The sequence below is a fragment of the Aspergillus lentulus genome (genome assembly GCF_001445615.1).
Source record: "Aspergillus lentulus DNA, contig: Alt09, strain: IFM 54703, whole genome shotgun sequence".
NCBI classification, from domain to species: domain Eukaryota; kingdom Fungi; phylum Ascomycota; class Eurotiomycetes; order Eurotiales; family Aspergillaceae; genus Aspergillus; species Aspergillus lentulus.
This window is the reverse complement of record NW_028322117.1, coordinates 471,019-495,973: the sequence shown is the minus strand read 5'-3', so window position 1 is coordinate 495,973 and position 24,955 is coordinate 471,019. Positions and strand designations below refer to the sequence as shown.

The window sequence follows — 24,955 nt, the reverse complement described above, 5'->3', positions numbered from 1 at the left end:
AGAATATTGTGATTAAGTATCCTGGATGAATGACATGGCATCACTTCTATCTTTCTGACTAATGGGATTTCTGGGTATTGGCCACAAGACAACAATGACTTGTCTTGTAATATACAGTATAGATGTAGAGTAAGAGAATACTCAAAAGCAATGTTGTGAAAAGTGCAAAAAAGGTATCAGGTCTGAAGATGGATGATAGTGGGTCAGCGGAGTTGTATCTCTTTTTTCCTTCGGCTTGTTGCAAGCTTTCAGATTTACACTTGAGCATCAACCGTCGTTGGTCTGTCAAGACAGATCCAATGAAAATTTCCCTAGTATCGATTTGATATCAATATATTTATATCCTCGGAGCTTGGTTCCAGTATCTCAGGGCGGGGCATCTCTCCCCCCCACGCAGTCTGAGAACAGCGTTACATTGGTTGTTTGTTCTGACACATGCATACTACTTCTATCAATTAAATCCGCCTCTAATCTATACTGTACTGCTTCAGGCTTTGTTACTTCTACATCATCAGCTCGTCGTCTAATTGACTGTCTTCTATTACACGCTCTCCCTCAAGACCTGTGCAGCCATGCCGTTCTCACATCACAGCCATTCGGGCCAGTTCTGCCCCGGCCATGCCAAAGACGTTCTCGAGGAGATTATCCAATTGGCCATCTCAAAAAAGTTCAAAGTCTTCTGTCTGACCGAGCACATGCCCCGAGCGAAGGAAGACTTTTACCCGGAAGAGGTACGCCCCAAGGACGTTTATTCCAACCCACACCACTGACTCATCAGATCGAAACCGGCAACACCGAAGCCGCCCTGATCGCCAACGAAGCTGCATACTTCGCAGAGGCCGTCCGGCTGCGCGAGAAATATGCAGACCAGATCCAGATCCTCATTGGGTTCGAGATTGACTGGATTCGGCCCGAGTCACGGGCCCTGATCGAGCAGAGCCTCTCGAGGTTCCCATTCGAGTTCTTCGTAGGATCCGTGCATCATACGCTGACCGTTCCGATTGACTATGACCGGCCTATGTATGAAAAGGCCAGAGAGCTGGCCGGCGGCACGGACGAGCGTCTGTTCGAGCGCTACTTTGACGAGCAGCTGGATATGCTGACGCAGCTGCGGCCGCTCGTCGTGGGGCACTTTGATCTGATTAAATTGAAGAGTGATGATCCCGAGCGCAGCTTCAAGCAGTGGCCTGGAGTATGGGAGCGGATTCTGCGGAACCTGGACTTCATCGCTGGGTACGGTGGCATGCTGGAGCTGAACTCTGCTGCGTTGCGGAAGGGGATGAGCGAGCCTTATCCCAAGGAGGAGATTTGCAGAGTGAGTCCCCTTGTTGTTTTCTGTGGTAGGTTGGTGACTGACGGTACTAGGTATTCCTGGCGCGAGGAGGCCGGTTTGTGCTTTCGGATGATAGCCACGGGCTGGACCAGGTCGGCTTCAATTTCCACGGGGTGCTGGCGTTCATGGAGAAGGCTGGTATCTCGACTTTGCATTATCTCGAGCTGGGGGATGAGCCGGCGGTGGACGAGCGGTTTCCGCGGACGCAGATCCGGTCGATCCATGTTGATGAGTTGAAGAAGTTGCCTTTCTGGCAGTCTAGCTAGACAGACTGCTCTGATCATCGGATCGGCAGATCAAACCAATGCACAGCTGCACCGACACTTATCGCAGACATAAAGCATTGAACCTAGATACTCCATACCACAACAAATTACCATCCTAAAGTGTTAACCTCCGGACCCAAGTATCGGCCTTTTATGAAACGATTACATCAAGTCCACCCAACATGACCTCAATCTCCTCCTCCACCTCCTTCTACACCCTCCACTCTCCTAACCTCCAATCTATCAGAATAGAACCTTTTCTACAATAACCCCGCATTCTAGCGCTAGTCATACAATGGGCCTCGAGAAACAAGTACTCCGAATGGGCAATGGCAAAGACCACCCTCAGCCCGGCGACCCCGTCGAGCTCAACTACACTGGCTATCTATACGATGAATCAAACCCAGACCACCATAAAGGGAAGGAGTATGTACAAATCCCTGTAACGGAACACTTGTGTGGAAGCGAAAGCTAGCTAACTCCTCTCTTCATCAGATTCGATAGCTCGAAGAGACGCGGCCCGCTGCTGGCGACTATTGGTGCGGGGGATGTTATTCGGGGTACGTCGCTTCATTTTACTCTCACATTCTACTATTGCTGATATATGGATGGATGGTTGATAATGGCTACAGGCTGGGACGAGGGCGTTCCGCAGATGAGTCTTGGGGAGAAGGCGATTCTGACGATGAGTGGGTATGGCTCTGCTTCTGCTTTCGCTTGGATTTCAGGATTTATGACGCTGACGTTGGCTAACCGATGCGGGTAGGGAGTATGGGTATGGAGAGAAGTATGTTCATGTTCATTTCATGTCCTCGTTTAAGGGAGTGGAAGCCGAATAGGGTAGTCTAATGGGTGTGCTAGGGGCTTTCCGGGGTTGATTCCGCCGAACGCTTCGCTTGTTTTGTGAGTTTCTATTCCAACTCGGTTGGATTGATTTGGGGATGATGCTGATATGATGCGTTGATAGTGAGGTCGAGCTTCTCAAGATTAAAGACCATGGTCTGGATTAGGGTTGATCTGGGAAGTGATCAATGATGGCGTGGTTTGGATGGACCGCATGTCTGCGTCAGTTTTGTAACTGACTGTCAGATTAGATCTCTGATAGACAGAAGAATAGATGAGTTACATGAACGGACTTGATTGACTGGATCATCAACCCTACGTGATCTGGTTTGCGAATAGCTTGCCAGTTGACCACCAGTTGACCACCAGTTGACCACCAATTGCTCCCAGTTGGCTGGCGCTCACCAGTTGACGGAATCCGCCATTTTGTCTCTACTTTTTTCGACCTCTATGTCCGCACTTGTAACTCTGTCACGTTGCCCTGATAGATATGGGTTGGATCTCAATCTGGACGGCTCCTAGCTCTATCGTGCAATACTATTGATATAATCCATCCCCTCCAAGCGGTAGTCATCCCGCTCCACGTAGCTTCCATTTCTGGGCAACCGGAAGACAAAGTTTGACGCCTTCTTTCCTGGCGTGTACTTGGGCCATTGCGGGATTTGCGGTACTATACCTGTCAGTGTCTTCCAGTCAAGCCACAAAGAGACTTACCTCCATGTCCATTGGGATCCAGGTCCGTCACGAAGGACGTCCACATCCGAGCGGCCATGTTGCCCAGTTCGAGACGGGTGGGATCAGTTCCCAGCGGTGTAATGTTCTGCACAGGATTTGCAAAGACGAAAGGGATCTGTACGCGAAATGAGTCATTGACTTCAACAAGGTAGTGGCTTCCTACCTCCGCAAAATGCCCGACACCAATGGTGCTACTTGTGTTCAGGGCCGGCACGTCCCATCGATAAGAGTAGACCTGTTTCGTGTACTTGGCCATGGTCTGCGCAAGCAGCCGTCTTGGTGCCGCCATGGTCAGGTCGCCTGCCATCGATTCGTACCGTTTGTACATAAGCCCCAACTTCGGCCATGTTACGTTGCCCCAGCCGTAGGGACATCCTAGGGTAGGGTCGTTGGGGTAGTACGAGAGAAGGCGTGTGGCTTCTTCCCTGGTGAGGACCCAGCGTTTCGAGGCTGTCGTTATCAGTACTAGTCATTGCCTTGGCCGACAGAAAAACGCACATATGAGTTGGTTAATGCAGTCTTCGTCGGTGTTTGTCCCTGTAGTACCGAAGCTGGTTCCCTCGTCTGTGTTAGATCCAAGGAGGATGGGGACTCTTGCTAGTCGGCCTTCAGTGTAACTGATCTGAGGGTACTCCTTGATGAAGGATCCATCGATGGCGGCAAACCATTCCAGACCCTCGTATGCCACATCGTACAAGGACTCGTACGGGACTCCTCGTAGACACTGCAGCGTATCCGGGGATGTCGAGCAACTGAATTGTCAGCATAGACTTCAGCGTAAGGTGCGATCGTGAATACCCAGTCTTATTTACGATGCGGTCATACATCGGCTGATGCCAGTCCGTGCCGTTCCATGGGGGTCCAACAGCGTTACCAGATTCCATGATTGCTACGACCATGTGAGCCTTCCAGATGGTAAATGCTAGAGTGAAACGTACCAGCCCGGAATAGACCCTCATTGTCACCACCATTGGCAACCAAATGGGCTCCAACGCTGTAGGCACCTCTGCTCGAGTCAGCATCGACGTATCGGAGTAGTGGTTTTCACTCACGCAGATTCTCCCCAGATTGTAACTCTGTCAGGATCACCCCCAAACGCCTTGATATTCTCCTTGACCCATCGCATCGCGATCCGTTGATCCCGTAGTCCCAGGTTGTTATTGCCAGTGGCCTGAACCGTCAGCATAGCCTTGACCATTTGTGCTGATATATACATACCCTAACTTCCTTCGAGTCCAGGAATCCAAAAGCAGCAACCCGATAGTTGATCGAGACGCCAAGCACCGGCTTGCCATTCAGAGCTCCTTGTCGCAGAATATAGCTCATGTTATATCTACCACGGATACCGGTCAGTCTGTCCATTACAGTCGACCGATAAACCATACCTCGGATCAGCAGTAGCCCCCTGCTGCCATCCACCTCCAAAAATCCATATCATCACCGGAAGCAATTCCCTGTGATTTGGTTTCTGTGTAGGACGAATGATATTGAGGTTCAGACAGTCTTCATTCAAGGTGATCAGTCCCATATCGACCAGCTTCGTCTCGTCCGATCCGTAGCCGGGACATTCGTGCCCGTATTGCGTGGCATTGTAGAGCACTGTGTCCTTGGACGAAGCCAGGCCAGTCCCAGAGGCATCATAGGGGCCTGAGTTACTGTCGTTGGCAGCATAGGATGTTTTCAAGCTCGACGGTGTGAATCGGACAGGCTGGTCTGCATACTTGATGCCCAGGAACAGTTCCTGGTCGAACTCTGGTAGGGAACGGCCTACGAAGACGGTTTTCGAGCCGGAGTGGTGACTTGCTCGCAGGGTGGCTTTTGGATAGTCTGCGATAGCGCCTTGGGTCTGCGAGCTAGGCAGAGCAACGCTCAGTGCGCCCAGTAAGAGAGACAGCCAGGGGAGAGAGGAGATTCGACGCGCCATGTTGGACTTGTCTCTGTCGCGGAGAGACCAGCCATCTCCATGGAAATCGGCACGTTAAATGTTGTCCCCATGTTAAAAGGTTCTCCGCATCTTCATCGTGCTTTGTCAACAGATATGGGGTATATTCCGGGGAAGTGGATACACTTGCGTCTCTTGATGTTGGAGAGAAGCAGACGATAGGTGGAAGTATTTGAGCAGAGACGCAGTGACGTTCGCTAGCGTCGACTGGCATTGTACATCAATTTCTCCGTCTACGGCATTTACCCAACGCTAATCAGAGAACAAGAGAGCTTTGATGCGTGGATCTGCAGGACCCGTCACAAAGTTTGATTACAGCTTCGGTGCCGTCGGCTTTGTAGACTTGTCAAGGTATCACTCATACCCGCGAGAAGACCGATGCAGCAAGCCAGGAAGGGGTCAGTCTTGCTATTCTTAAACCTCTAGGTTATCTATTAGGGAACCGGCGTAGCCTGTAGAAAGATTTGATACTGCAGAATAAATGGTATGCGAACGCTGATGAATCTATTTCAAGTGAACTATCTGAAAATGGGTATGAGCTGCTTCAGCTAAATACATCGGGTCGAAGCAAGAACGAATCAACGGGTATCCCAACACCCTCTAGCAATATTATCAGGAGTCAAACCACACTGTATATTAGAGGTGCTGTCCTGCGGTGCCATGCCGGTTGTACGAGTACTCTGGGTGGCAGAAAGAATGCAGAGGGCCAACTAGATGAGCGATGATCCAGAGACCAAGAAAAGATACACGCCAGAACTGCGAGACCTAGCAACTATGAACATTATGCAAGAGATCAATCGTCCTTCACTCGGTCGCCGTACCCTAGGTTTGATCCACCCGTGCGAGTCCTGCTCGTTCCGGATGATGAAGGACTGGGGAAACGTCCTCTCAATGAGGACGCGTCGTGCAGATTTGATCCTGACCGGTTCAGGTTCGGTTTCCGCGAATTCTCCGGCAGAAGGCCAGATGAATCCCTTGACTCCAAGCCAGCGTTCAGTTCAATCAAATCTCCCATGCCACGTCGGCTAGTCCCCGCACCGGTATTGCTCTGATACGCTTGAGCGCTCTGCTGCAGGTCGCTGAGACCTGCTTTCGCTCGAGTCGTCAATTTTCTCACCCAGCCTTCAACGGCACCCCCTATATTGTCAAGGCTAGTTGAAGCGGTGGAAGCCGTAGCCGTGGCATACTCGGACGGTGTCCTTCCCAAGCCAGGGGGCGCAGGAGCAGGAGCTAGATTTGGCAGATGTTGTGCGACAAATTTACTCAATCCGTCGAGAGCCGGTCCTGGGGCCATCGCACTGCGATCGAGCGTCCCGACTCCTGTTCCCACGAGCTGTATATTGCTTCGTTGCCGTTGGTGGTGCGGTCTCGGCTTGACATTAGATATGGCTCCCGCCCTAGAAGGGTCTGTAGTGCTTCGATTCTGTGCAGTGGACGCTTGCGACGATGGCGATTCTGTCGGTGAAGGCAGAATTGAAGTAAGAGTTGGTGTCCGCTCGCGGCCGGATATTGACGAACAAGGTTCGGAGTCTGTGTAAGATTGAGATTTTCGTCGTGTGCGCGGGAAGAACCCCAGTGCTTTGCGTGGAACGCGGCCGATCTCTACTGGCGCAGAAAACCCATCGATCTGCACCCACGACTGATGCTTCCAGATCCTATCTGCCTCTCCTTCAAGCGGCGCTTCTGTAGATGCTACTCCCTCAGCAAAGGAAGCCCCAGTGTCTGAACTTGGTGCAGGTGCTATCGAGCTTCCACTCAGATCCTCTAGAGAATCCCGGTTCGAAGTGTCGCCGCCTAGTAGATCAACTTCGGCCGGGTCACGGATCGGCCGTCCTTTCACAGAACAGGAGGCAACCGGCAAAAGCACGGTCTTCCTGCTTTGAATACTATCAGTGGGCCAAAATCCATTGGCCTTTCGAAAAATCGCTGGTTGACAGCCATACTTAATCGCAACCCCGGTGATGCTGTCATTCGGCTGAACGTGGTGTATGTACGCTAAGGCCTCTTCGTCCTGTCTTGCATCAATCGCCGAATGGTCCATCTGATCACTGGAATCTCGCCGTTTGTGCCGAGTGTCGCGACTAGCCTCCGGACCCGTGTCTGCTAGTAGGAGAGCCTCCCGCTTCTTCGCCTGCACCATAGCCTGTCTCTCTTCTTTTGTTCCAGCTGCTATTTCCGATGTGGACGGGGTCGACGGACCCCATGCTGAGGGTGTCTTTGGAGTAGTCCTCATGTACGGATCAGGTCGCGAAGGCTTCCTCGCATGGGTACGTGCGGTCCCGTTCGGTGCGGGTCGGGCAATATCGCTCCCCAAAAAAGAGGAAGCCAGACTTTGTAAGGAAGTCCAAGAAGCATCTAGAAAATCCACCGCTGCCCGCGAAGAATCGGGCAACTTGACCTGTGCCTTTCCCGTCTGACTGTGCCCACCTAGGGAACCACCGAACCCATTGAGATTATCTCGGTTAAGTGACTCAGTGGCGCGCGAAGGATGCCGCATTGGAAGGGGTGACGCCCCGCGGGATGTGTGGGGTGATGGGGTGGCACCTCGCGAACGGACAGCGGAGGAGTCTCGTGAAAGCGTTGTGGACGAAAGCCTGGTGGACTGCATTGGTCTTCCATAGTCCTCGTCGGTAACATCATCAACCGATATCAAGCGGCGGGTACGTGGTCGGACGGTGGACTTAGATCTACTGCCGGTGTTTGTACTGGCGGCCCCAGGGCTGAAAGTGTCAATAATGCCATTGTTGGAACTCATTCCCGGCGAAACAGAAAGACAATGGATATCCGCGCTTTGATGGATGTCGCAAGCTCTTCCTTAGGAGCTTAACTCAGCACGTGAGATCACCAAGGCATGTGTTGCCATCGGAGGTCTCTCTACCTAGGATAGACCATTCGTCATCCAGTCACCGTATCGTCGCAGTTACAGGACCAGGGGCAGGTCGGGAAGATGAGCGACCACGAATATACTGAATGGGATTTTTCCCTTCGAGATAGATATTGGAGTATGCTGGCGCGCAGAGTGAGGTAATAGGGGAAGTGTAGAAAGCTGGCCAGATCTGGGGGTTGAGACGCGGGATGCAGCAGGAGTTGGCGGACTCCTTGGGATGACGACCCGCAATGTTCTGGATGGAGTAAACGAACGGACTGGACCCCACGAGCGCCAAGTGTTCCGTTTCAGTCAATCGGGGTAGGGATATTGGACGAGAAAAAGGTCAACAAACCCTTGAAAGACCTGGAGGAGTAGATAGAATAATAGCGAACAGAGAGAAGCTTCGTAATTGCTGAGGTTCTTGTGATCGGCAAGTAAATGTCTTGTTGCCGCTGCCCTCCAAGAGTCGGGCTACTCCGTACTTCCGGTGGCCACTGTACCCGCTACATACGTATGTCTGTTATCTATCTCTAGTTTATGGCACCAAAATGCCACGAGCATTATCCACGACAAATGTATATCAGAATGGAAGAAATGATGTCTTGAACTGAAGTCTGTCCATCATTATTTTGATTTTCATGCAGTTCTGCTCATCTCGTAGTGGAACAAAGTGTGTGATTTGGCCGCGTTACAATGTAGTGAATGCGGTCTCTATACATCTCTAGGATCCTTCAGTTTGAGAGAGGGAGAGTCTTTCGGTCGCCGGAACAACAGCTATCAAAAGTCTATAAACAATGCCATTTTGTGGCAAAGAGCTTGTTTCGCGGTATTAGGCAGCCAAAGCCAGCAATCATCAACGGAAATGACCCGGAAGATACCAGAAAAATATATGACTGCAAGGAACAGTATTATACCAAAAATCAACGCCATAGCCGGGTGCTGTATACATTGGTACCAAGGACTAGACGAGAAAGTCATCCAAATCACTGAAAGAGTTGGTTTATTCAGGCGGCTCAGCCATCTCAGCGGGTCGTCCCTCGACTTCAGATGCTGCATCTGATTCAGCTGTGCTCCACTCCTTCTCCGAACTGGCTTTGCTGGTAGGTCGTTTCTGGGGCTGAGAGGGTTGCGAAATGACCCTGACGCCTCCGGCTCGAGAGAAGAAGTCCTCTGTACGAAGGCCGCGAACTTCAGTCGGATTTACAGATGTCATCTGAAGACCTTCTGCTTTCTTTTGTCGGATAAGTTCTCGGACAGGGACCATGGCAGCATCCCGGCAAGCTTCCTTGATATCACTGCCGGACATCCCCGCCATTGCCTTGACCAAGTAATGAACATCAAAGTTTTCTCTGTCGACCTTGGTGTCTTTGAGTATCAAACTGAGAATTCGCAGTCGCTGTGCGGCCGGAGGAAGGGTGACAGGGAACTTCTTAGGCATCCGCCTAAGGATCGCTTCATCGATATCCTGGATGCGGTTTGTGGCTCCCAGAACAACAACCCGCTGCGGTTCACCCAGAGAATTTGCGGACGTCAGACCATCCCAGTGCGTCATGAATTCGGCTTTGACCATGCCACTCGCCTCGTGCTCACCACTCCGCCGTGTGCCGAGAACTGCGTCTATTTCGTCAATGAAGACAATCGAGGGCTGCAGCTTGCGCGCTAACGAGAAAACAGCGTTGACCAGCTTGTTCGAATCACCATACCACTTCTCAGTCAAGGTGGAGATATGTAGATTGATGAAGCACGCGCCGCTCTCATGAGCCAGCGCTTTAGCAAGCATAGTCTTTCCGCACCCTGGCGGGCCATAAAGTAATACTCCCGACGGCGCATTGAGAAGGGATGACGCGGAAGAGTAGAGATGAGGCATAGTCAGAGGATAGATGACGGATTCCTTTAGCTCTTCGATAATATCGTCCAGGCCTCCGATATCCTCAAATGAGACATGAATGTCATCGGGAGCGACAACATCCATAGCGATGGCTTGCTCGTACTGGTTGAGGACCAAATCTCCCCTCCTTTGTCGGCGCGCCTTTTTAGCATCTCTGCGTGGTGAGTCGCCATCTGAATCCTCTCCACCGTCGAGCTTCCGCAGAATGGCGGCAGATTTGCGCCGTTGCTCTTCTTTCTTCTGGCTCTCTGGGTCGAAATCAAGGCGCGATAAAAGGTAACGAATGAGAAAGTATGCGGAGGCCGACTATCACACCTAATTAGAACGAGTTGAAATGGACCGAGAGCCATAGCACTCACAGTACCAGCGACCATCACCAGCTCTTGCAAAAACTGTTGCCATCTTGGGCCGCGCGCGGAAGCCATGATAGCGGGCCGAGTCAGGAGTAACAGACGGTTAGGCAATCTGCAACAAGTGGCCAATTAATGACCTCGAAGATAGTCGGTCGCTCGAGTGCAGCAACGGGGATTATGGTCAGTGATATCTCGGTTGATTAGAATCAACCTTCGAGAGATCAGGAGCATCGGCTGTCGGCGATATGGGCAGCTGTGGCGCTCACTCTCTGGGCCGGCGAACATCGTGGCTTTGCCGACGGCACGTCACATGCCTGCGATCTGCATGTGGTTGTTGCAAAGCGGTGAGCGACATGGAAGGCGGTGAGTCTGTGGGCGGACGCGATGTTTTGGTTTGTGGTAGCAAGTTCATCAGACGGAATGTATAACGATGTCGCGTGCGGTACAACCAGTCCAAATTTTTATCACTGTTTGATTAAGAGAATATAATATACGTATTACCTGAGATGCCGAAGCGAAAAGCGACAGCCAGACTTTCTGGTCAGGCCGGCTCGGATGGTGCGGATGCCATACCGGTCAATGGCAATGATGCAGGACAGCGCGAAAACGAGCGCCCAGCCAAGAGAGCGAGAGGAAGGCCGCGATCCAAATCCGTTGAAAGCAAGCCGCCAGCCGAGACTAAACGTAATTCGACGGTGGCCCAAGCGCAAGCCTCTGACAGTGCTCCGAAGAAAGCATCCAAACGGGGACGACCAAAGGGTAGCCGAAACTCGGCGCAAGGCGCAACTCAGGAAGGTGCAGGGAGGAAAGGCGGCAATGAGGAAATCAAGGATGAGCTGGGAGTCCAAGAGCCCGAGAGTTTGGCAGCGTCCAACGACGAGCTGGATGATGCTCCAGTTGCTACCAAGACAAATCAAATGGCAAAATCGGCAAAACCTGCAGCTACACGGGGACGCAAGAAAGCCAGTACTGGAAAGCAGGTACAGACCGATGGTGAATTTGAGTATACACCGAGGGCTACGAGACAAGTACAGCCGTTGGCAAAGCCCCAGGAGCAGTTAGAGCAGCCGAAGAGACAATCGCGACGCATTCATTGGACAGAACCCAGCAGTGTCGCAGCAGAAAACGAGCAGGAGGAAATGGAGGTCGTTGAAGAGTCTATTCTCCATGAAGAGCCCGTGGTCCCTCGATCAGCATCAGCATCACCTATGAAAGGCAGGCGGTCGTCACAGCCCGCACCAGGAAGCTCTCCTCTCAAAAAGAAGCTCGGGGGTTCTACGGATGATGATAAGATTGGTGAACCGGAGCTGAGGCGTAAACTTGGTGATTTGACTAAGAAATATGACGCGCTGGAAAATCGCTACCGTAACCTCAGAGAGATAGGGATTGTCGAGGCGAATGCCAATATGGATAAGCTTCGACAACATTGCGAAGCAGTGACAACAGGTATTTAGGTCTCGCGCCTGATCATACGTCAAATGCTGATATTTTTAGCTTCGAATAATTTGGTTGCCTCTCTCAAGGCAGAGCTGGAAGCGCAGAAGAAGCTTGGCCAACAAAGCCGAGCGCTCCAGAAACAATTGAAGGAGCGGGATGCGGAAGTCGCTGAATTGAAATCCCAAGTGTCAGAGGCGAAGAACCAACTGACTTCGGCTCAGTCGGAAGTCAAAGCCTTACAGACCAGGCTGGCAGCTGCTCGTAATACTACTGCGAGTCTCGAAAATGCCGCTGCGAAAGTTCCTGGAAGCGCAATCAAAAATAACAGGGCAAACCGCGCAGCTGATGCTGAGGCAGCCCAAGCAGCTCATCTCGCGCAGTTGAAGGAGGAGTTGTACAGTGACCTCACTGGTCTTGTCATACTTGATGTCAAGAAGAGGGAATCAGATCACCTGTATGACTGCCTTCAGACTGGCGTCAACGGAAGTAAGTTCCATTTCGAAAAGGGAGGATTGCAAAATGCGTTTCTGACAACTCGACAGCTCTTCACTTCAAATTGGCTGTCCCAACAATAACATCTACCAACTTCGAAACGGCGGAATTCCAGTATGTCCCATTGTTGGATGAGAGTCGCGATCGTGAACTGGTCGAGATACTTCCCGAGTATCTTACAGTCGATATCACCTTTGTCCGCCAGCAAGCGTCAAAATTCTACGCACGGGTCATCGATGCGCTTACAAAGCGACGCAATTCGACCAACTAAGTGCTCTTCTTGGTGTTATATTTCTTCTTGCATTTCTCAGCTTTGGCATGGCATCTTTGGCTGTTGCATAGGTATCTGGAGCTAATTTAGGTGTCTTGGATCGAGCATGGTAGGATTTATTCGTGACAGTTTATAATTGAAGGGGACCAAAGCTTGTCGGAATTATCATATTCTCTTTGTAATACCAGTCTCTGAAGTCTTTATTCTTAAGAGAGTAGTTCTCCAAAGGAATGCATATATAGTCAATCAGGGGCTGCGTTATGGGCTTTGCGGGTCACCGTAACCACGGCATGCCGCATTGGGCACCCCCGATTGGCTGGGGCATCCCCAAGTTCCCCAAAGCTGTCATTAAAAAAGCGACAGGTCCATGTTTCGCAGATGCTTGACAGCTCGAGAGCACTATTCTTTTCCATTCTTTTCTTTTCATTGTAACTGTTTGATCACCTTTTCTTTACTACGTACTGGGAGATCAAGTCCGCTCTTTTGTTACAGCTATCCTCCGAAGCTGGATCGCCCGTGAAGGCAAGATGGCGCGTCTGGGCCGCTTTGGGTTTCTAGCCCTCGCGGTGGTGTTCCATCTTATATATGCTTATTCAATATTTGACATTTACTTTGTCAGTCCGATCGTGAGCGGCATGAGATCGTATGGCGTCGAGCGAGAATCTGGAACGAATGCGCCCGCTAGTCGTCTTGTGCTGTTCGTTGCTGATGGCTTGCGCGCCGACAAGGCGTTTCAGCCAGCTCCAGACCCTTCTCCGGAAGACGACGAAGATGCAGAAAACAACGATCCAATCTACCTCGCTCCGTTTATTCGATCGCGCGTGCTCTCACACGGAACCTTTGGCGTCTCCCACACCCGAGTACCCACCGAGTCTCGACCTGGACATGTTGCTCTCATTGCGGGTCTGTACGAAGATGTCTCGGCAGTTACCACTGGTTGGAAGTTGAACCCGGTCAACTTTGACAGTGTCTTCAACCAAAGCCGGCATACCTGGAGCTGGGGAAGTCCGGACATCCTCGCAATGTTCAAGGAGGGCGCAGTTCCGGGCCGGGTTGATGCCGACATGTACGGAGAAGAGATAGAGGACTTTACGAAGGATGCAACGCTACTGGATACCTGGGTCTTCAATAAGGTCAAGGAGCTTTTTGCCTCTGCGAAGACCGATCCCGAGTTGGATGCGAAGCTACGTCAGGATAAGGTAGTGTTCTTCCTGCATCTTCTTGGACTCGATACCACTGGTCACGGCTACCGTCCTTACTCCAAGGAATACCTGCATAACATCAAAGTTGTGGACAAGGGCGTGCAAGAGATAACAGCTCTTATAGAAGAGTTCTACGGTGACGACAGGACAGCCTTTGTCTTCACTGCAGACCATGGTATGAGTGATTGGGGAAGCCATGGAGATGGTCATCCTGACAATACTAGAACACCTCTGGTCGCCTGGGGATCTGGTGTTGCTGGTCCAAAGTACACAGAGGGAAAGGCGGTCACTGGCCATGAAGATGGATTCTCTGCCGATTGGGGCCTAGACGGAATTCAACGCCATGATGTTGCACAGGCCGATGTTGCTGCTCTCATGGCGTACCTTGCTGGCTTGGATTTCCCTGTGAACTCTGTCGGTCAATTGCCACTTGAATATATCGATGCTAGCCCAAAGGAGAAGGCGCTCGCTGCATTGGCGAATACACAAGAAGTCTTGGAGATGTATCGCGTGAAGGAAGCGCAAAAGAGAGCCGCGTTGCTGCGATACAAGCCGTTCGAGCCGTTGGCAGATCATGGCAAAACCTCAGTGGAGGAGCATATTGCTGAGATTCAGGCCCTCATTGCCAACGGCAGTTATGATGAGTCCATCAAGAAGTCTGGCGCTCTATTTGCTACTGCGCTAGAGGGGCTGCGCTATCTACAGACATATGACTGGCTCTTCCTCCGAACTATCATCACCCTTGGATACCTAGGCTGGATTGCATATGCACTGACGACAGTTATTGATCTGCATGTTTTGCACGGTACCTCGGATTCAAATCGAACCATGGGAAGTACTATTTTCTTCACGTCTGTTCTTGCTTCGCTCTTTTCGGTTCTCTCGTATCAAAAATCTTCGTGGCGATACTATGTCTACGGAGCTTTTCCAATCTTTTTCTGGGAAGAGGTCTTTGCACGAAGGAAGGCATTGATCGCTGGTCGCGAGATCCTTTTGGGCCATGTTCGTTCTTTCGGTGGCTACATCGCATTCGGATTTCAGTTGATAGCCTTTGTTGGAGTTTTGGAAGCTCTTGTATGTTGCAATACATTGACATATTGGACACAAGCTGACGAGACACCAGGTCCAATCCTACTTCCACCGCGAGATATTCACGGTTTGTTTCATTCTCGGGTCATTCTGGCCTATTTTATACGGCGTCGGCTTTGTGAGACAGAATACGGTTCTGTCCGCTACATGGGCCGTCGGATGTTCTCTCATGAGTACTTTTACTTTGCTTCCTGTAATCAAAGTAGAAAATATTAACACCATGTATGAGGTCCCTGATTATCGAGCCTGATTTTCGGATGATGTTCTAACGATCGTTTGTGCAGAACTTATGGTGCACTGCTGATGTTCTTCACCGGGTTGCTCTATCTACTTTTCGAGGACACCATCTTGAAACATAGTACATCTTCAGGACATGCGCCAGGTGCTATCTCTAGCTTGGGGTCGCGAGTCATTATGGGCATGCAGGTACGGTTTTCCGTCCTTCTCATCTTCTCTTGCGGTCTTCTAGACTATGTGACGGGCGGCTGTGTTCCTTCCTTAGCACTTTTGGGAGCGATTTGCTAACATGAGTAGGTTGGCATGGTTTTGCTTGCTATGATAGTCACCAGATCCAGTGTTTCGTCTTTGCAGGCCAAGCAAGGTCTTCCATTTGGTAACCAAGTAGTTGGCTGGTTCGTTTTGGGTAAGTGTTGCGAGGAACTGGCTTGGCTCGACTCTCGCTCTGCAGCCCTACTCAAACCTTGCTAACACGATCCTAGTTGCCTCGCTTGTGCTGCCATTTTTCCATCGACTATATCCTAATAGCCACTACTTGCACCGCCTGATGGTACTTTTCCTCACATTCTCACCCACCTTTATCATCCTCACCATTTCGTATGAGGGACTTTTCTACTTTGCGTTCTGCATGACATTAGTCACCTGGGTCCGTTTGGAGCATGCCATATACGTATACACTGCGAGGTCCTCGGCGAACTATGGTGGAAGCAATACGGTTCCAAAGAAGCCAGGCTTGAATGCTACAGCAGTAGTCGATGGGCAGGAATACCGCTACCGCAGGCTAGGCCTGGCGGACACGCGCGTGGCGTTGTTTTTCTTCTTCCTTCTCCAGTCCGCCTTTTTCAGCACAGGCAACATCGCATCCGTCTCATCGTTTTCGCTAGAGAGCGTCTTCCGTCTCATACCTGTTTTCAATCCTTTCAGTCAAGGCGCCCTGCTCGTCCTGAAATTGCTCATTCCGTTTGCCATCATCAGCGCTAATCTGGGTATCCTCAACCGGCGGCTGGAGGTTGCGCCCAGCGCTCTGTTCATGGTGGTCATGTCCATCTCGGACGTCATGACTCTCAATTTCTTCTATATGGTGCGGGATGAGGGGTCCTGGCTCGACATTGGCACCACCATCAGCCACTTTCTGATTGCTAGCTTTCTGTGCACTTTTGTTGCGGGACTTGAGTTTCTTAGCGAGGTGTTTATCAGCGGGGTGGACTTCGGACCGACCGCTAAGGCGATCGGGGCCGCTATCACCAAAACCGTTGACGGGACTGCGGGGAGCGATGTCGCAGTTTCGCAGTCTGGCCCTCAAGATGCGGCGAACGGCAAGAAGGCGGAGGGTCTAGAAGGAAGTGAAACGGCTCGCCAGAATGGCGGCTCCTTATGATTCATGTAAATGTTATTTATTTATAGATTATTGGCCGGACGCCATACATAGCTAATTACTTGGGATATACTCTTCTCCTCGTCCTATCACTGTATGATAAAGCACGGGTAAACAAACTGTTGCTACGCTTGCTCATCACATTGCTCTACAACTTACTGCCCCAATCTTGCCACTCATCTCAGACCAGAGCTCTGAGATCGCAATCACTTTTACCCCAGAACACTATGGTGTATGGCATCAGTTAAGCCGAGGCATCACAAGCCAACCCAAACTATGTTCACCACTATTGGATCCCAGCAAACTAGACCCGCATCCTCGCGCATCAGCTCTAACCTTTTCCAGCCTAAGGCAGCCCATCCCATGGCGGAATTGCGGGGAAGAACCAGGCACCATCCGAGTACCTTACCTTACAATTCATTGCCATCTTCCCACTCGCAGGAGCCGGATCTGATGGCATTGGCGTTGGCATTGATGACGCGATGCGGGAATTAAAACCGGGGAGATGCGGGATGGTTGATGGACCTTGCAGCTTATTTACCTTACCTTGTGGTTTTATGATTCATCGGAGGGTCTGAGTCTGCGGGTCTTGTTTTGGTTGGATGGGTATTGTTCCTGGGTGGATGACAGGTGTAAATGCCGCACTTTATGGGGTTGGGATGATGCAGGGCGTTGGCTGGTCGCATGATGCTTTCTTTTTTCTGTCTTACGTTCGTTCCTGGTTACCTCCGTAGAGTTCGAGATGCATTGCAGGATTCCGTATCTTTCCGCGTGGTGATGTGATTTGATTTCTGCCACTGGGAGCACGGACTGCTTGATGGCTAGTTATGGGTATGAGGACAAGTAGGTAGGTGGTGAGCCAGAGTCTCGCTTGTCCTGGGGTACAGAGTAGAAGAGATCGGACCTGGAGCGCGTACTATCTACTGTTGTCGAGATCCGGTATAAGGTGCAAGCTCACACCGTTAAGGATTAGATAGTCTTATTGAGAGCATAACGGGAAAAATTGAGACCCGGACACTGAGGCTTCATAGTTCAGTGTCGAACTGTCGACTAGACCCAATATATCAAGGAATGATAACTCCCGGCAGAAAGTTGAATGATCGTCATGATTCAGGATCCTCTTGTTTCACTTCAAGTGCCTAGTCTATTATCTAGCAGATACGGCGTACTACTAGTTGGTTCACGCCTTGGGTTAAATCTCGAGCACACGACCTGGTGTGGAAAACGTCACGGCTTGCGGAGATGTCTTCCATCTTGAGAGGTTATTGTTCAGTTGGCAGTGTTTGTACCAGAAATGGGTACTTGAATATCAAGTTCTAACTATGCAGTAAATAGATGCACAAATAATTAGTGCCATAGTTTGTGAAACTGGATGTGGTTCCTAAATGCTCCACAGTGGAGTGCAATAAAGAAGCTTTACTGGTGTGGTAAATCAGAATAGCACCAGGGTTAGGGCCATCTCTGAGGATCATTTCCGATTATCTTCCAGCTTAGGAAATGCGCAGAGACTGCCTGAGATATAAGAGGCAGCATTAAGGGATTATAATTAACTAGTCTTGAGACAAGGTACTATTCTGGTGGACGATTATTCCGGTGAGATTGATTACAACTATGGGGTCTGAAACCATGTTCGGCGTTCCATACGAGAAGATCACTGCAAGCCTCAAATTTAAGCACTTTATAAAAGGAAGGTCGAGATTCATGTTAAGTACTAATGCAGTGTGACAATATGCACTTCAGTGAGCTTATAAACCATGTCTCAAGAGAATTCTCAATCATGGACATAGTTGTTTGTGATACAGAGTAGCTACTACTCAGTGGTCCAGCCAGCAATAAGGCAGCAAATACTAATTGTAACGGCTCGTCCAATAAATCCTCGTCTCCCCACAATCCTCGAGGCTTAGCTTACACCGTGCCCTGCTCTTTCGGATCCTGGAGGTTCAGACTCCTGAAGAGATACAATAGTCATCGAATTGGTAATATTGCAACCTGAGAGCTTGGCTGCATTTTGTAGACTAGGTACGGGGTATGAACTGGGGACTGCCAGTTTGCCACTTCCCTCCTGTCCTTCTTTCTTCTTGCGCTTTATCTCCGTATGGTCATGTTGTCTATTCTGGGCCGGAGGACGGAGTAGTGAGTACAGACAACGCAGGACGGTACATGACATGTTCTTATATTCGCATATAGGTCATGATTAATTCTTTGATTATCCTATCCCCCGTGTTCTGGTACATTTCAACTCTGGGTCCTTAGTCCGTAGTACTAGGAGTAGATCCGCCCAAGACCTTTTCCCTCCCCTCTCCACCGCATCTCTCGAATCCACCAAAGGAAGAGCACCAACAACCCCCTGTGACCACGGACCAGTAAGGGTAAGACTGCCCACACCCGCACAGGCTTCGTGTCCCATTCACTCATCGCATCTATCTCGAGACTCTACTAGACCATCTAGCTGCTACTAATTCGGTGGCGCTTGTTCCTCTGACGCCTTTCTCGTTCAGTCTGCTTTCGCTTTCAGTTTACCTCTTCCGTGGCTTATTCTTGTCCCTATTACGATTCGCCAATACGCAGCACGCTCTACAGAGACGGAAAGAAGAGGAAGCTCGTTCATCTCAATTCCCCGTACTCCCCTTTGACGAGATTATTTTCGTCTATTTCCTAGATCTACCGCTACCCACCTTCGTCGCCCTCTGTTCCTTTTTATTATCGCCGTCTCCGCTTGAAACGCTCCCCGGTCGCAAGTTCTTGGATGGATACCTGGCCATGAGCACAACAGCAGAGAATCGCCCCGAATCTACACCCTCGCGACCTAGCCCTGCCCCCAGCACCGCGGGCTCAACGGGTACTTCAGGCATCACCGTGCGCGGTGGCCCAAACGGACATATGAGTTTCAGAAGGTGTGTGGTGATATTTTCTTTTGCTGTGGTGGTGGGTTGATGATTCTGCTGCTTGTCGCGGGGCTGTTGTCCGGACGGTCGCACGAAGAAAATTCAGCCCAGTCGACAATATTGGGGTAGAAAGCTTTGTAGATTGTGCAGTTCGGGTTTAAAAAGAAGTTCTATCGATGCTAATTGGCTTTATCTAATCTTTTAAAACAGACAACGTGCGTCGCGTGCTTGTGAGGTACGTTCTCTCGTTATGAGTTCCTGCGAGGTCAACGCGACCTGCGCGGGTGCCTCGGCACCTCGGCCCATCGCAGCTATCGTCACTATATCGAGCTCACCACGATCACCCCATCCCACACCACAATCATACCACGATGAGTTATTATGCTAACTATTACTTTTCTCATGGGTGCTATAGACCTGCCATGCGCGAAAGGTATGTTTATTCTCTGCTGTCATTGCCGAGTTTTGCAAAAGGACGTTGCTGACCATGAATCTTGTCGAGCAGGTCCGTTGCGATGCTGCCAGTTTAGGTGTGCCTTGCACCAACTGTGTGGCTTTTTCCATCGAGTGCAAGATCCCTACACCGAAGCGCAAGAAGAACCAGACCAAGTCGAAGGATACAAACAGCGGGTATGTAAAGTCACCTGGTCTACCAGCCATAGCTCTCGACAACTGACCTCCGGTGTCTTCTGTTAGGACTGATGAGCGCAACGAGGACAGCCAGGACAAGCAGGATGAGTCGCCAAGTGACGGTACGGATGGCAAGGATGCTTTCGGGTATCGCAAGAACCGGATGGCCGTCGATGGGATGCCAGTGACCTCCCTCACCGAGCAACAGGAAGCTCAGCAAGCGTCCCACAACAACGCTTACGCCCAATTTATGAAGCCCAAGTTTGCTAGGGCACCGATAAAGGAAGCAGGCAGAGTCGCCTATCTAGGAGAATCATCAAATCTGTCGCTCCTGGTTCAGGATCGTCATGGCACAACGGACGTGGTGCACTATCCTCTTCCGCCTAACATCAGAGGATCGCGTGCTCGGTTGACGGACCTCGACAACCTCGAACTCGACATTCTCCATCAGCGTGGCGCTTTCTTACTCCCTCCCAAACCCCTCTGTGACGAGCTTGTCGAAGCTTATTTCAAATGGGTCGCACCTATCGTCCCCATTGTCAATCGCAGCCGTTTTATGCGACAATACCGCGATCCGAAGAACCCACCTTCTTTGCTTCTACTGCAGGCCATTCTTCTCGCTGGCTCGAGAGTTTGCACGAATCCCCAACTTATGGATGCGAACGGCTCCACCACCCCCGCTGCAATGACATTCTATAAACGGGCGAAAGCACTTTATGATGCTAATTACGAAGACGACCGCGTCACGATTGTCCAGGCCCTTGTTCTCCTAGGCTGGTACTGGGAAGGTCCCGAAGGTTTGTTTATTTGCTTTGCGTGAGAGTCGGCCTGTTCTAACTCCTACAGACGTGACAAAGAATGTCTTCTACTGGACGAGAGTTGCAATGGTCGTCGCACAAGGCTCCGGCATGCACCGAAGGTACGGTCTTTTCCCATGGTATCTTCGGCTTAGTGACTTATGATCGCAGTGTGGAAACATCTCAACTCAGCAAGCCAGACAAGAGATTATGGAAGCGCATTTGGTGGACCCTCTTCACCAGGGACCGATCCGTGGCAGTTGCCCTCGGCCGGCCTATCGGAATCAACACCGACGACTCCGACGTGGGCATGCTGACCGAGGACGATTTCATTGAGGACGAGATCGACAGCGTCGCTGAGTACCCTCCAGACCCTGTACACGTACAGTTCTTCCTTCAATACGTCAAGCTGTGCGAAATCATGGGTCTAGTGCTGTCTCAACAATACTCTGTGGCTTCCAAATCTCGGAGGATGAACGCCATGGACTTGACGCATTCAGATATGGCCCTGGCCGACTGGCTTCAGAATTGCCCCAAGGAAGTATGCTGGCAGAAGTCCCGGCATCACTTCTTGGCAGCTCTTCTTCATGCGAACTACTAGTGAGTGCAAAAGCATATCTCCCCTTTGGGAAGGCCATGGCTAATGAACAAAGCACCACCCTCTGTCTCCTGCATCGAGCACACATGCCTCCTGCTTCGTCGGCGCCAAACAGCTACCGTGTAGAGGAGATGGCGTATCCGTCTCGTACTATTGCCTTCCAAGCTGCAGGGATGATTACCTCTATCGTCGAGAATCTACAAACACATCAAGAAATCCGATATGCTCCTGCGTTCATGTGGGTTTTTCCTTTTATTGATCTCTACTGCCTCTGCTAACCTTCAATAGTGTCTACAGCCTGTTCTCGGCGTTGATCATGCACGTCTACCAAATGCGGTCATCAGTACCGTCTATTGTGGCAACGTGCCAGGAGAGAATCAACATTTGCATGCAAGCCTTGAAAGACGTGTCCAAGGTTTGGCTGGTGGCGAAGATGGTTCACACGCTGTTCGAGTCGATCTTGGGCAACAAAGTTCTCGAAGAACGTCTTCAAAAAGCTGCTGGAAAGAGGCATCAGAGGGTACGGCCCGAGACGCAAACGCAACAGCCTCCTGCGAAGAAACCGGATCCGCCGAAGCGGAAATTCGACGACATGGATCTTGGTTTGCCAAACGGGGGTCCTACGCCTCCGGTTTCGTACGAACGATCTCGACCACAGACACCTGCCGTCACACCATCAAGAGAACTGGGGCAACCTCCTGGGATCAGCGTGCCGCAGGGGTCCCCTGGGGCCCCTCAAAATACAATGTCAGGCAATTCCCGAAGCAATACGCGACCGACAACGCCCTTCAATGGTCACTTCTCGCTACCTGCAACGCCTCCAGACCTCTTCCTTGTCACACGTACTTCGCCAAATCTCTCTCCGTCTCTTTGGGAGAACTTCCAGCCAGACCAGTTGTTCCCTGATGGTACGGCCATATTCCCCGAGTTGGCATCTCCACAGAACCATACTGTCGATCCACAACTACAGATGCAATCGCAATTACAATCACAGGGTATGCAGCAACGTCACATGATGGTGAACCAAACGCCACAGATGCCGGGACGTAATCTTTCCAGCCCGGAGCTGATGTCGGGCCTGCCACCTGGAATGGGCTTGCAAGGTGGCCAGCCACAGCAAATGTTTGGTCTGGAAAATCAGCATGGATGGCCCATGCAAGGCTTAGAAGCGGCGTTGAACGCCACTGGAATGGACAATACTAGCCAGGATGACAACTGGAGTAGCAGTTCACGAAGTGGACCAACGGCTCCCACGACGCTGAACGTCGAAGACTGGTATGTTTCGGTCAAGGGTCCCTGAGATGAATGACATTACTGACCTTTGCTGTTCTTAGGTTCCAATTCTTCGGCATCAATGGGAGCTTTGGAGAAATGGCAACATGACACCGCTGATTACACATAGGTGATGAATGCCTTGACTTTGCGACGTGTATAACATCGATTCTCTGACTACAGCCTTTGCCTCTGCGTGACTTTATGATTTTACTCTAGTTCTCTTGCAGGGCCATATTCGGCCTATTTGACGTATTTCCTGTGTTCTGATGGTACTGTCTGCAGACCGGCTGCAACGAGCCAAGTTGAAACGGTATAAAGGAGTATAATGGGAAGGATGAATTATCCGGAATTGATATATGTATATACTCGCATGTGCCCATGCCTATTTAATGGCTATATCGAATGGCCGATGGCTTTTGAATGTTGATATGGAAAATCTGTATGCCTCAGGCATCAATTGTGAGTCAGCACGCTAATCCTCAAATGGAATAGCGGATGACGAAATCGCGGACAGCGAACGGCAGCCAATCACAGGGCAGCAGCGCCGAAGCATCCTTTCCCGCTACGGCAAGCAACAATCCGCTCGTCTGACTCTTCTGGAGATCCCCCAGTCTTAAGTTTCCAGTCGTTGTTCTCCCTACTTTTCATCCATTCTTTCTATCCCTTGTTCTTTGATCTTTGATCGTGTGACTGTTATATCAATTCTAGAGTCTCAGTTGTTTCCTATGGTTTGAGTGTTTCAACCTGACCGATCAATCTACGCTCCTTGTTTCCCCGCTACTTTCCCGCCCCGCAAGCGATGTCGGCCTCAGGCTCTGGTGCTGCTGTGCCTGCAGCCACCGATGCTATGAAGAAGGCATTCCCTCACGTCGACCTGGACGGACACAATCTCCCTCCGTCTCCTGCTCCGTCGAGTCCTCGGACAGGCAAGCGATATGCAATTGCCACAGAACTTGTATATACCGACAGCAATGACCAGTACAATGCCAGCAGCGTTCCTATCTACCAGGTGTGTCTCCTATGCAGGCAAGCCATCCGACGAGAGTATACTAATTGAAGCAGAGTGCGACGTTTAAGCAGACCTCCGGCGGCGGCGGCGGAGAATATGACTACACTCGCTCCGGAAATCCCACCAGAACTCACCTTGAACGACACCTCGCCAAGATCATGTCCGCGCAGCGTGCGCTAGTTGTTTCATCCGGTATGGCTGCTTTGGATGTGATCTCCCGGTTGCTTCGTCCCGGTGACGAGGTGGTGACTGGTGACGACCTCTACGGTGGAACGCATCGTCTTTTGAAATATCTGTCGACCAACGGCGGCATCATCGTCCACCATGTAGATACGACGCAGCCGGAGAAAGTTCGCGAGGTGTTGACTCCGAAGACAGCCATGGTCTTGCTCGAGACGCCGACCAATCCTCTCATCAAGATTGTCGATATCCCCCAGATCGCCACGGCGGCGCACGAGATCAACCCGAGTTGCTTGGTGGCGGTAGACAACACTATGATGTCTCCGCTGCTATTGAACCCTCTCGAGCTCGGTGCGGATATTGTATATGAAAGTGGAACCAAGTACCTGTCTGGCCATCACGATCTCATGGCCGGTGTGATAGCCGTGAATGACCTTGCTCTTGGGGAGCGGCTGTACTTCCCCATCAACGCGTCGGGATGCGGCCTGTCTCCCTTTGACTCGTGGCTCTTGATGCGTGGTGTCAAGACGCTCAAGGTGCGCATGGACCAGCAGCAATCCAACGCGCAGCGCATTGCCGAGTTTCTTGAATCCCATGGGTTCAAGGTCCGATACCCCGGGCTGCGGTCTCACCCACAGTACGAGCTGCACCATTCCATGGCGCGAGGCGCCGGAGCGGTGCTGTCGTTTGAGACTGGCGATGTCGGCGTCAGCGAGCGCATCGTCGAAAGCGCCAAGCTGTGGGCCATCAGTGTCAGCTTTGGCTGTGTCAACAGTCTGATCAGCATGCCCTGCCGGATGAGCCATGCCAGTATTGACGCGAAGACGCGACAGGAGCGAGCGATGCCGGAAGATTTGATCCGGCTGTGTGTTGGTATTGAGGATGTAGATGATCTCATTGACGATTTGCGGCGGGCGGTAAGTCTTTTCTTGCAGTTTGCACTTTTTCAATACTAATTACGCCTGCAATAGCTCGTTCAAGCGGGTGCAGTCAACATTACTCTAGATGGATTCGAGGCGAACGCGTCTAGCGAAACTAACTCTGCGTGATGTTTGCAAGCAGCCGGTACGGTCTCATGTTCAATTTCGGGCGATATCATTGGCGTTGGAGGTTACAAAATATGTCTCGGTTATACAGAACATAAATCTGGTTATTTTAAAGTACGATATTCATTGTAGATTGTAGACCTAGGTGTTCTTAAAAATGAGTCTCAACTGATTGACTAGATTGCACTTCGGCAACCGAGAGC

At 50.9% G+C, this 24,955-nt stretch overlaps 9 protein-coding genes across 9 annotated transcripts; 6 read left to right on the top strand and 3 right to left on the bottom strand.

Moving 5' to 3' along the window:
• Positions 1-572: 572 nt before the first annotated feature.
• Positions 573-1,599, top strand: ALT_5015 (histidinol-phosphatase; the record flags this gene model as incomplete). The annotated part of the gene is made up of 3 exons (XM_033558865.2): positions 573-731; positions 779-1,315; positions 1,366-1,599. The coding sequence occupies 3 exons, from the start codon at positions 573-575 to the stop codon at positions 1,597-1,599; spliced, it is 930 nt and encodes a 309-aa protein (XP_033414756.2).
• Positions 1,600-1,894: 295 nt separating this feature from the next.
• ALT_5014 (FKBP-type peptidyl-prolyl cis-trans isomerase) lies at positions 1,895-2,609 on the top strand (the record flags this gene model as incomplete). The annotated part of the gene is made up of 6 exons (XM_033558866.2): positions 1,895-2,025; positions 2,095-2,159; positions 2,232-2,292; positions 2,366-2,386; positions 2,461-2,502; positions 2,567-2,609. 6 exons carry the CDS (start codon positions 1,895-1,897, stop codon positions 2,607-2,609), a joined length of 363 nt encoding a protein of 120 aa, XP_033414757.2.
• Positions 2,610-2,966: 357 nt separating this feature from the next.
• ALT_5013 (putative triacylglycerol lipase (LipA)) lies at positions 2,967-5,101 on the bottom strand (the record flags this gene model as incomplete). The annotated part of the gene is made up of 9 exons (XM_033558867.2): positions 2,967-3,112; positions 3,157-3,292; positions 3,341-3,627; positions 3,676-3,929; positions 4,003-4,066; positions 4,116-4,183; positions 4,230-4,348; positions 4,396-4,510; positions 4,563-5,101. 9 exons carry the CDS (start codon positions 5,099-5,101, stop codon positions 2,967-2,969), a joined length of 1,728 nt encoding a protein of 575 aa, XP_033414758.2.
• Positions 5,102-5,912: 811 nt separating this feature from the next.
• ALT_5012 (putative LysM domain protein) lies at positions 5,913-7,874 on the bottom strand (the record flags this gene model as incomplete). The annotated part of the gene is made up of 1 exon (XM_033558868.2): positions 5,913-7,874. One exon carries the CDS (start codon positions 7,872-7,874, stop codon positions 5,913-5,915), a length of 1,962 nt encoding a protein of 653 aa, XP_033414759.2.
• Positions 7,875-8,988: 1,114 nt separating this feature from the next.
• On the bottom strand, positions 8,989-10,301 carry ALT_5011 (protein-degrading AAA family ATPase MSP1; the record flags this gene model as incomplete). Its single annotated transcript, XM_033558869.1, has 2 exons — positions 8,989-10,182; positions 10,236-10,301. 2 exons carry the CDS (start codon positions 10,299-10,301, stop codon positions 8,989-8,991), a joined length of 1,260 nt encoding a protein of 419 aa, XP_033414760.1.
• Positions 10,302-10,735: 434 nt separating this feature from the next.
• Positions 10,736-12,429, top strand: ALT_5010 (putative chromosome segregation protein (Pcs1); the record flags this gene model as incomplete). Its single annotated transcript, XM_033558870.1, has 3 exons — positions 10,736-11,675; positions 11,724-12,152; positions 12,209-12,429. 3 exons carry the CDS (start codon positions 10,736-10,738, stop codon positions 12,427-12,429), a joined length of 1,590 nt encoding a protein of 529 aa, XP_033414761.1.
• A 527-nt stretch (positions 12,430-12,956) lies between these two features.
• On the top strand, positions 12,957-16,335 carry ALT_5009 (mannose-ethanolamine phosphotransferase MCD4; the record flags this gene model as incomplete). The annotated part of the gene is made up of 5 exons (XM_033558871.1): positions 12,957-14,705; positions 14,755-14,942; positions 15,005-15,146; positions 15,255-15,363; positions 15,440-16,335. The coding sequence occupies 5 exons, from the start codon at positions 12,957-12,959 to the stop codon at positions 16,333-16,335; spliced, it is 3,084 nt and encodes a 1,027-aa protein (XP_033414762.1).
• Positions 16,336-19,704: 3,369 nt separating this feature from the next.
• On the top strand, positions 19,705-22,625 carry farA (CeGAL family transcription factor; the record flags this gene model as incomplete). Its single annotated transcript, XM_033558872.1, has 7 exons — positions 19,705-19,847; positions 19,914-20,644; positions 20,694-20,766; positions 20,816-21,244; positions 21,298-21,480; positions 21,531-22,517; positions 22,577-22,625. 7 exons carry the CDS (start codon positions 19,705-19,707, stop codon positions 22,623-22,625), a joined length of 2,595 nt encoding a protein of 864 aa, XP_033414763.1.
• Positions 22,626-23,316: 691 nt separating this feature from the next.
• Positions 23,317-24,755, top strand: ALT_5007 (cystathionine beta-lyase STR3; the record flags this gene model as incomplete). Its single annotated transcript, XM_033558873.2, has 3 exons — positions 23,317-23,526; positions 23,580-24,623; positions 24,678-24,755. The coding sequence occupies 3 exons, from the start codon at positions 23,317-23,319 to the stop codon at positions 24,753-24,755; spliced, it is 1,332 nt and encodes a 443-aa protein (XP_033414764.1).
• Between the last annotated feature and the right edge of the window lie 200 nt (positions 24,756-24,955).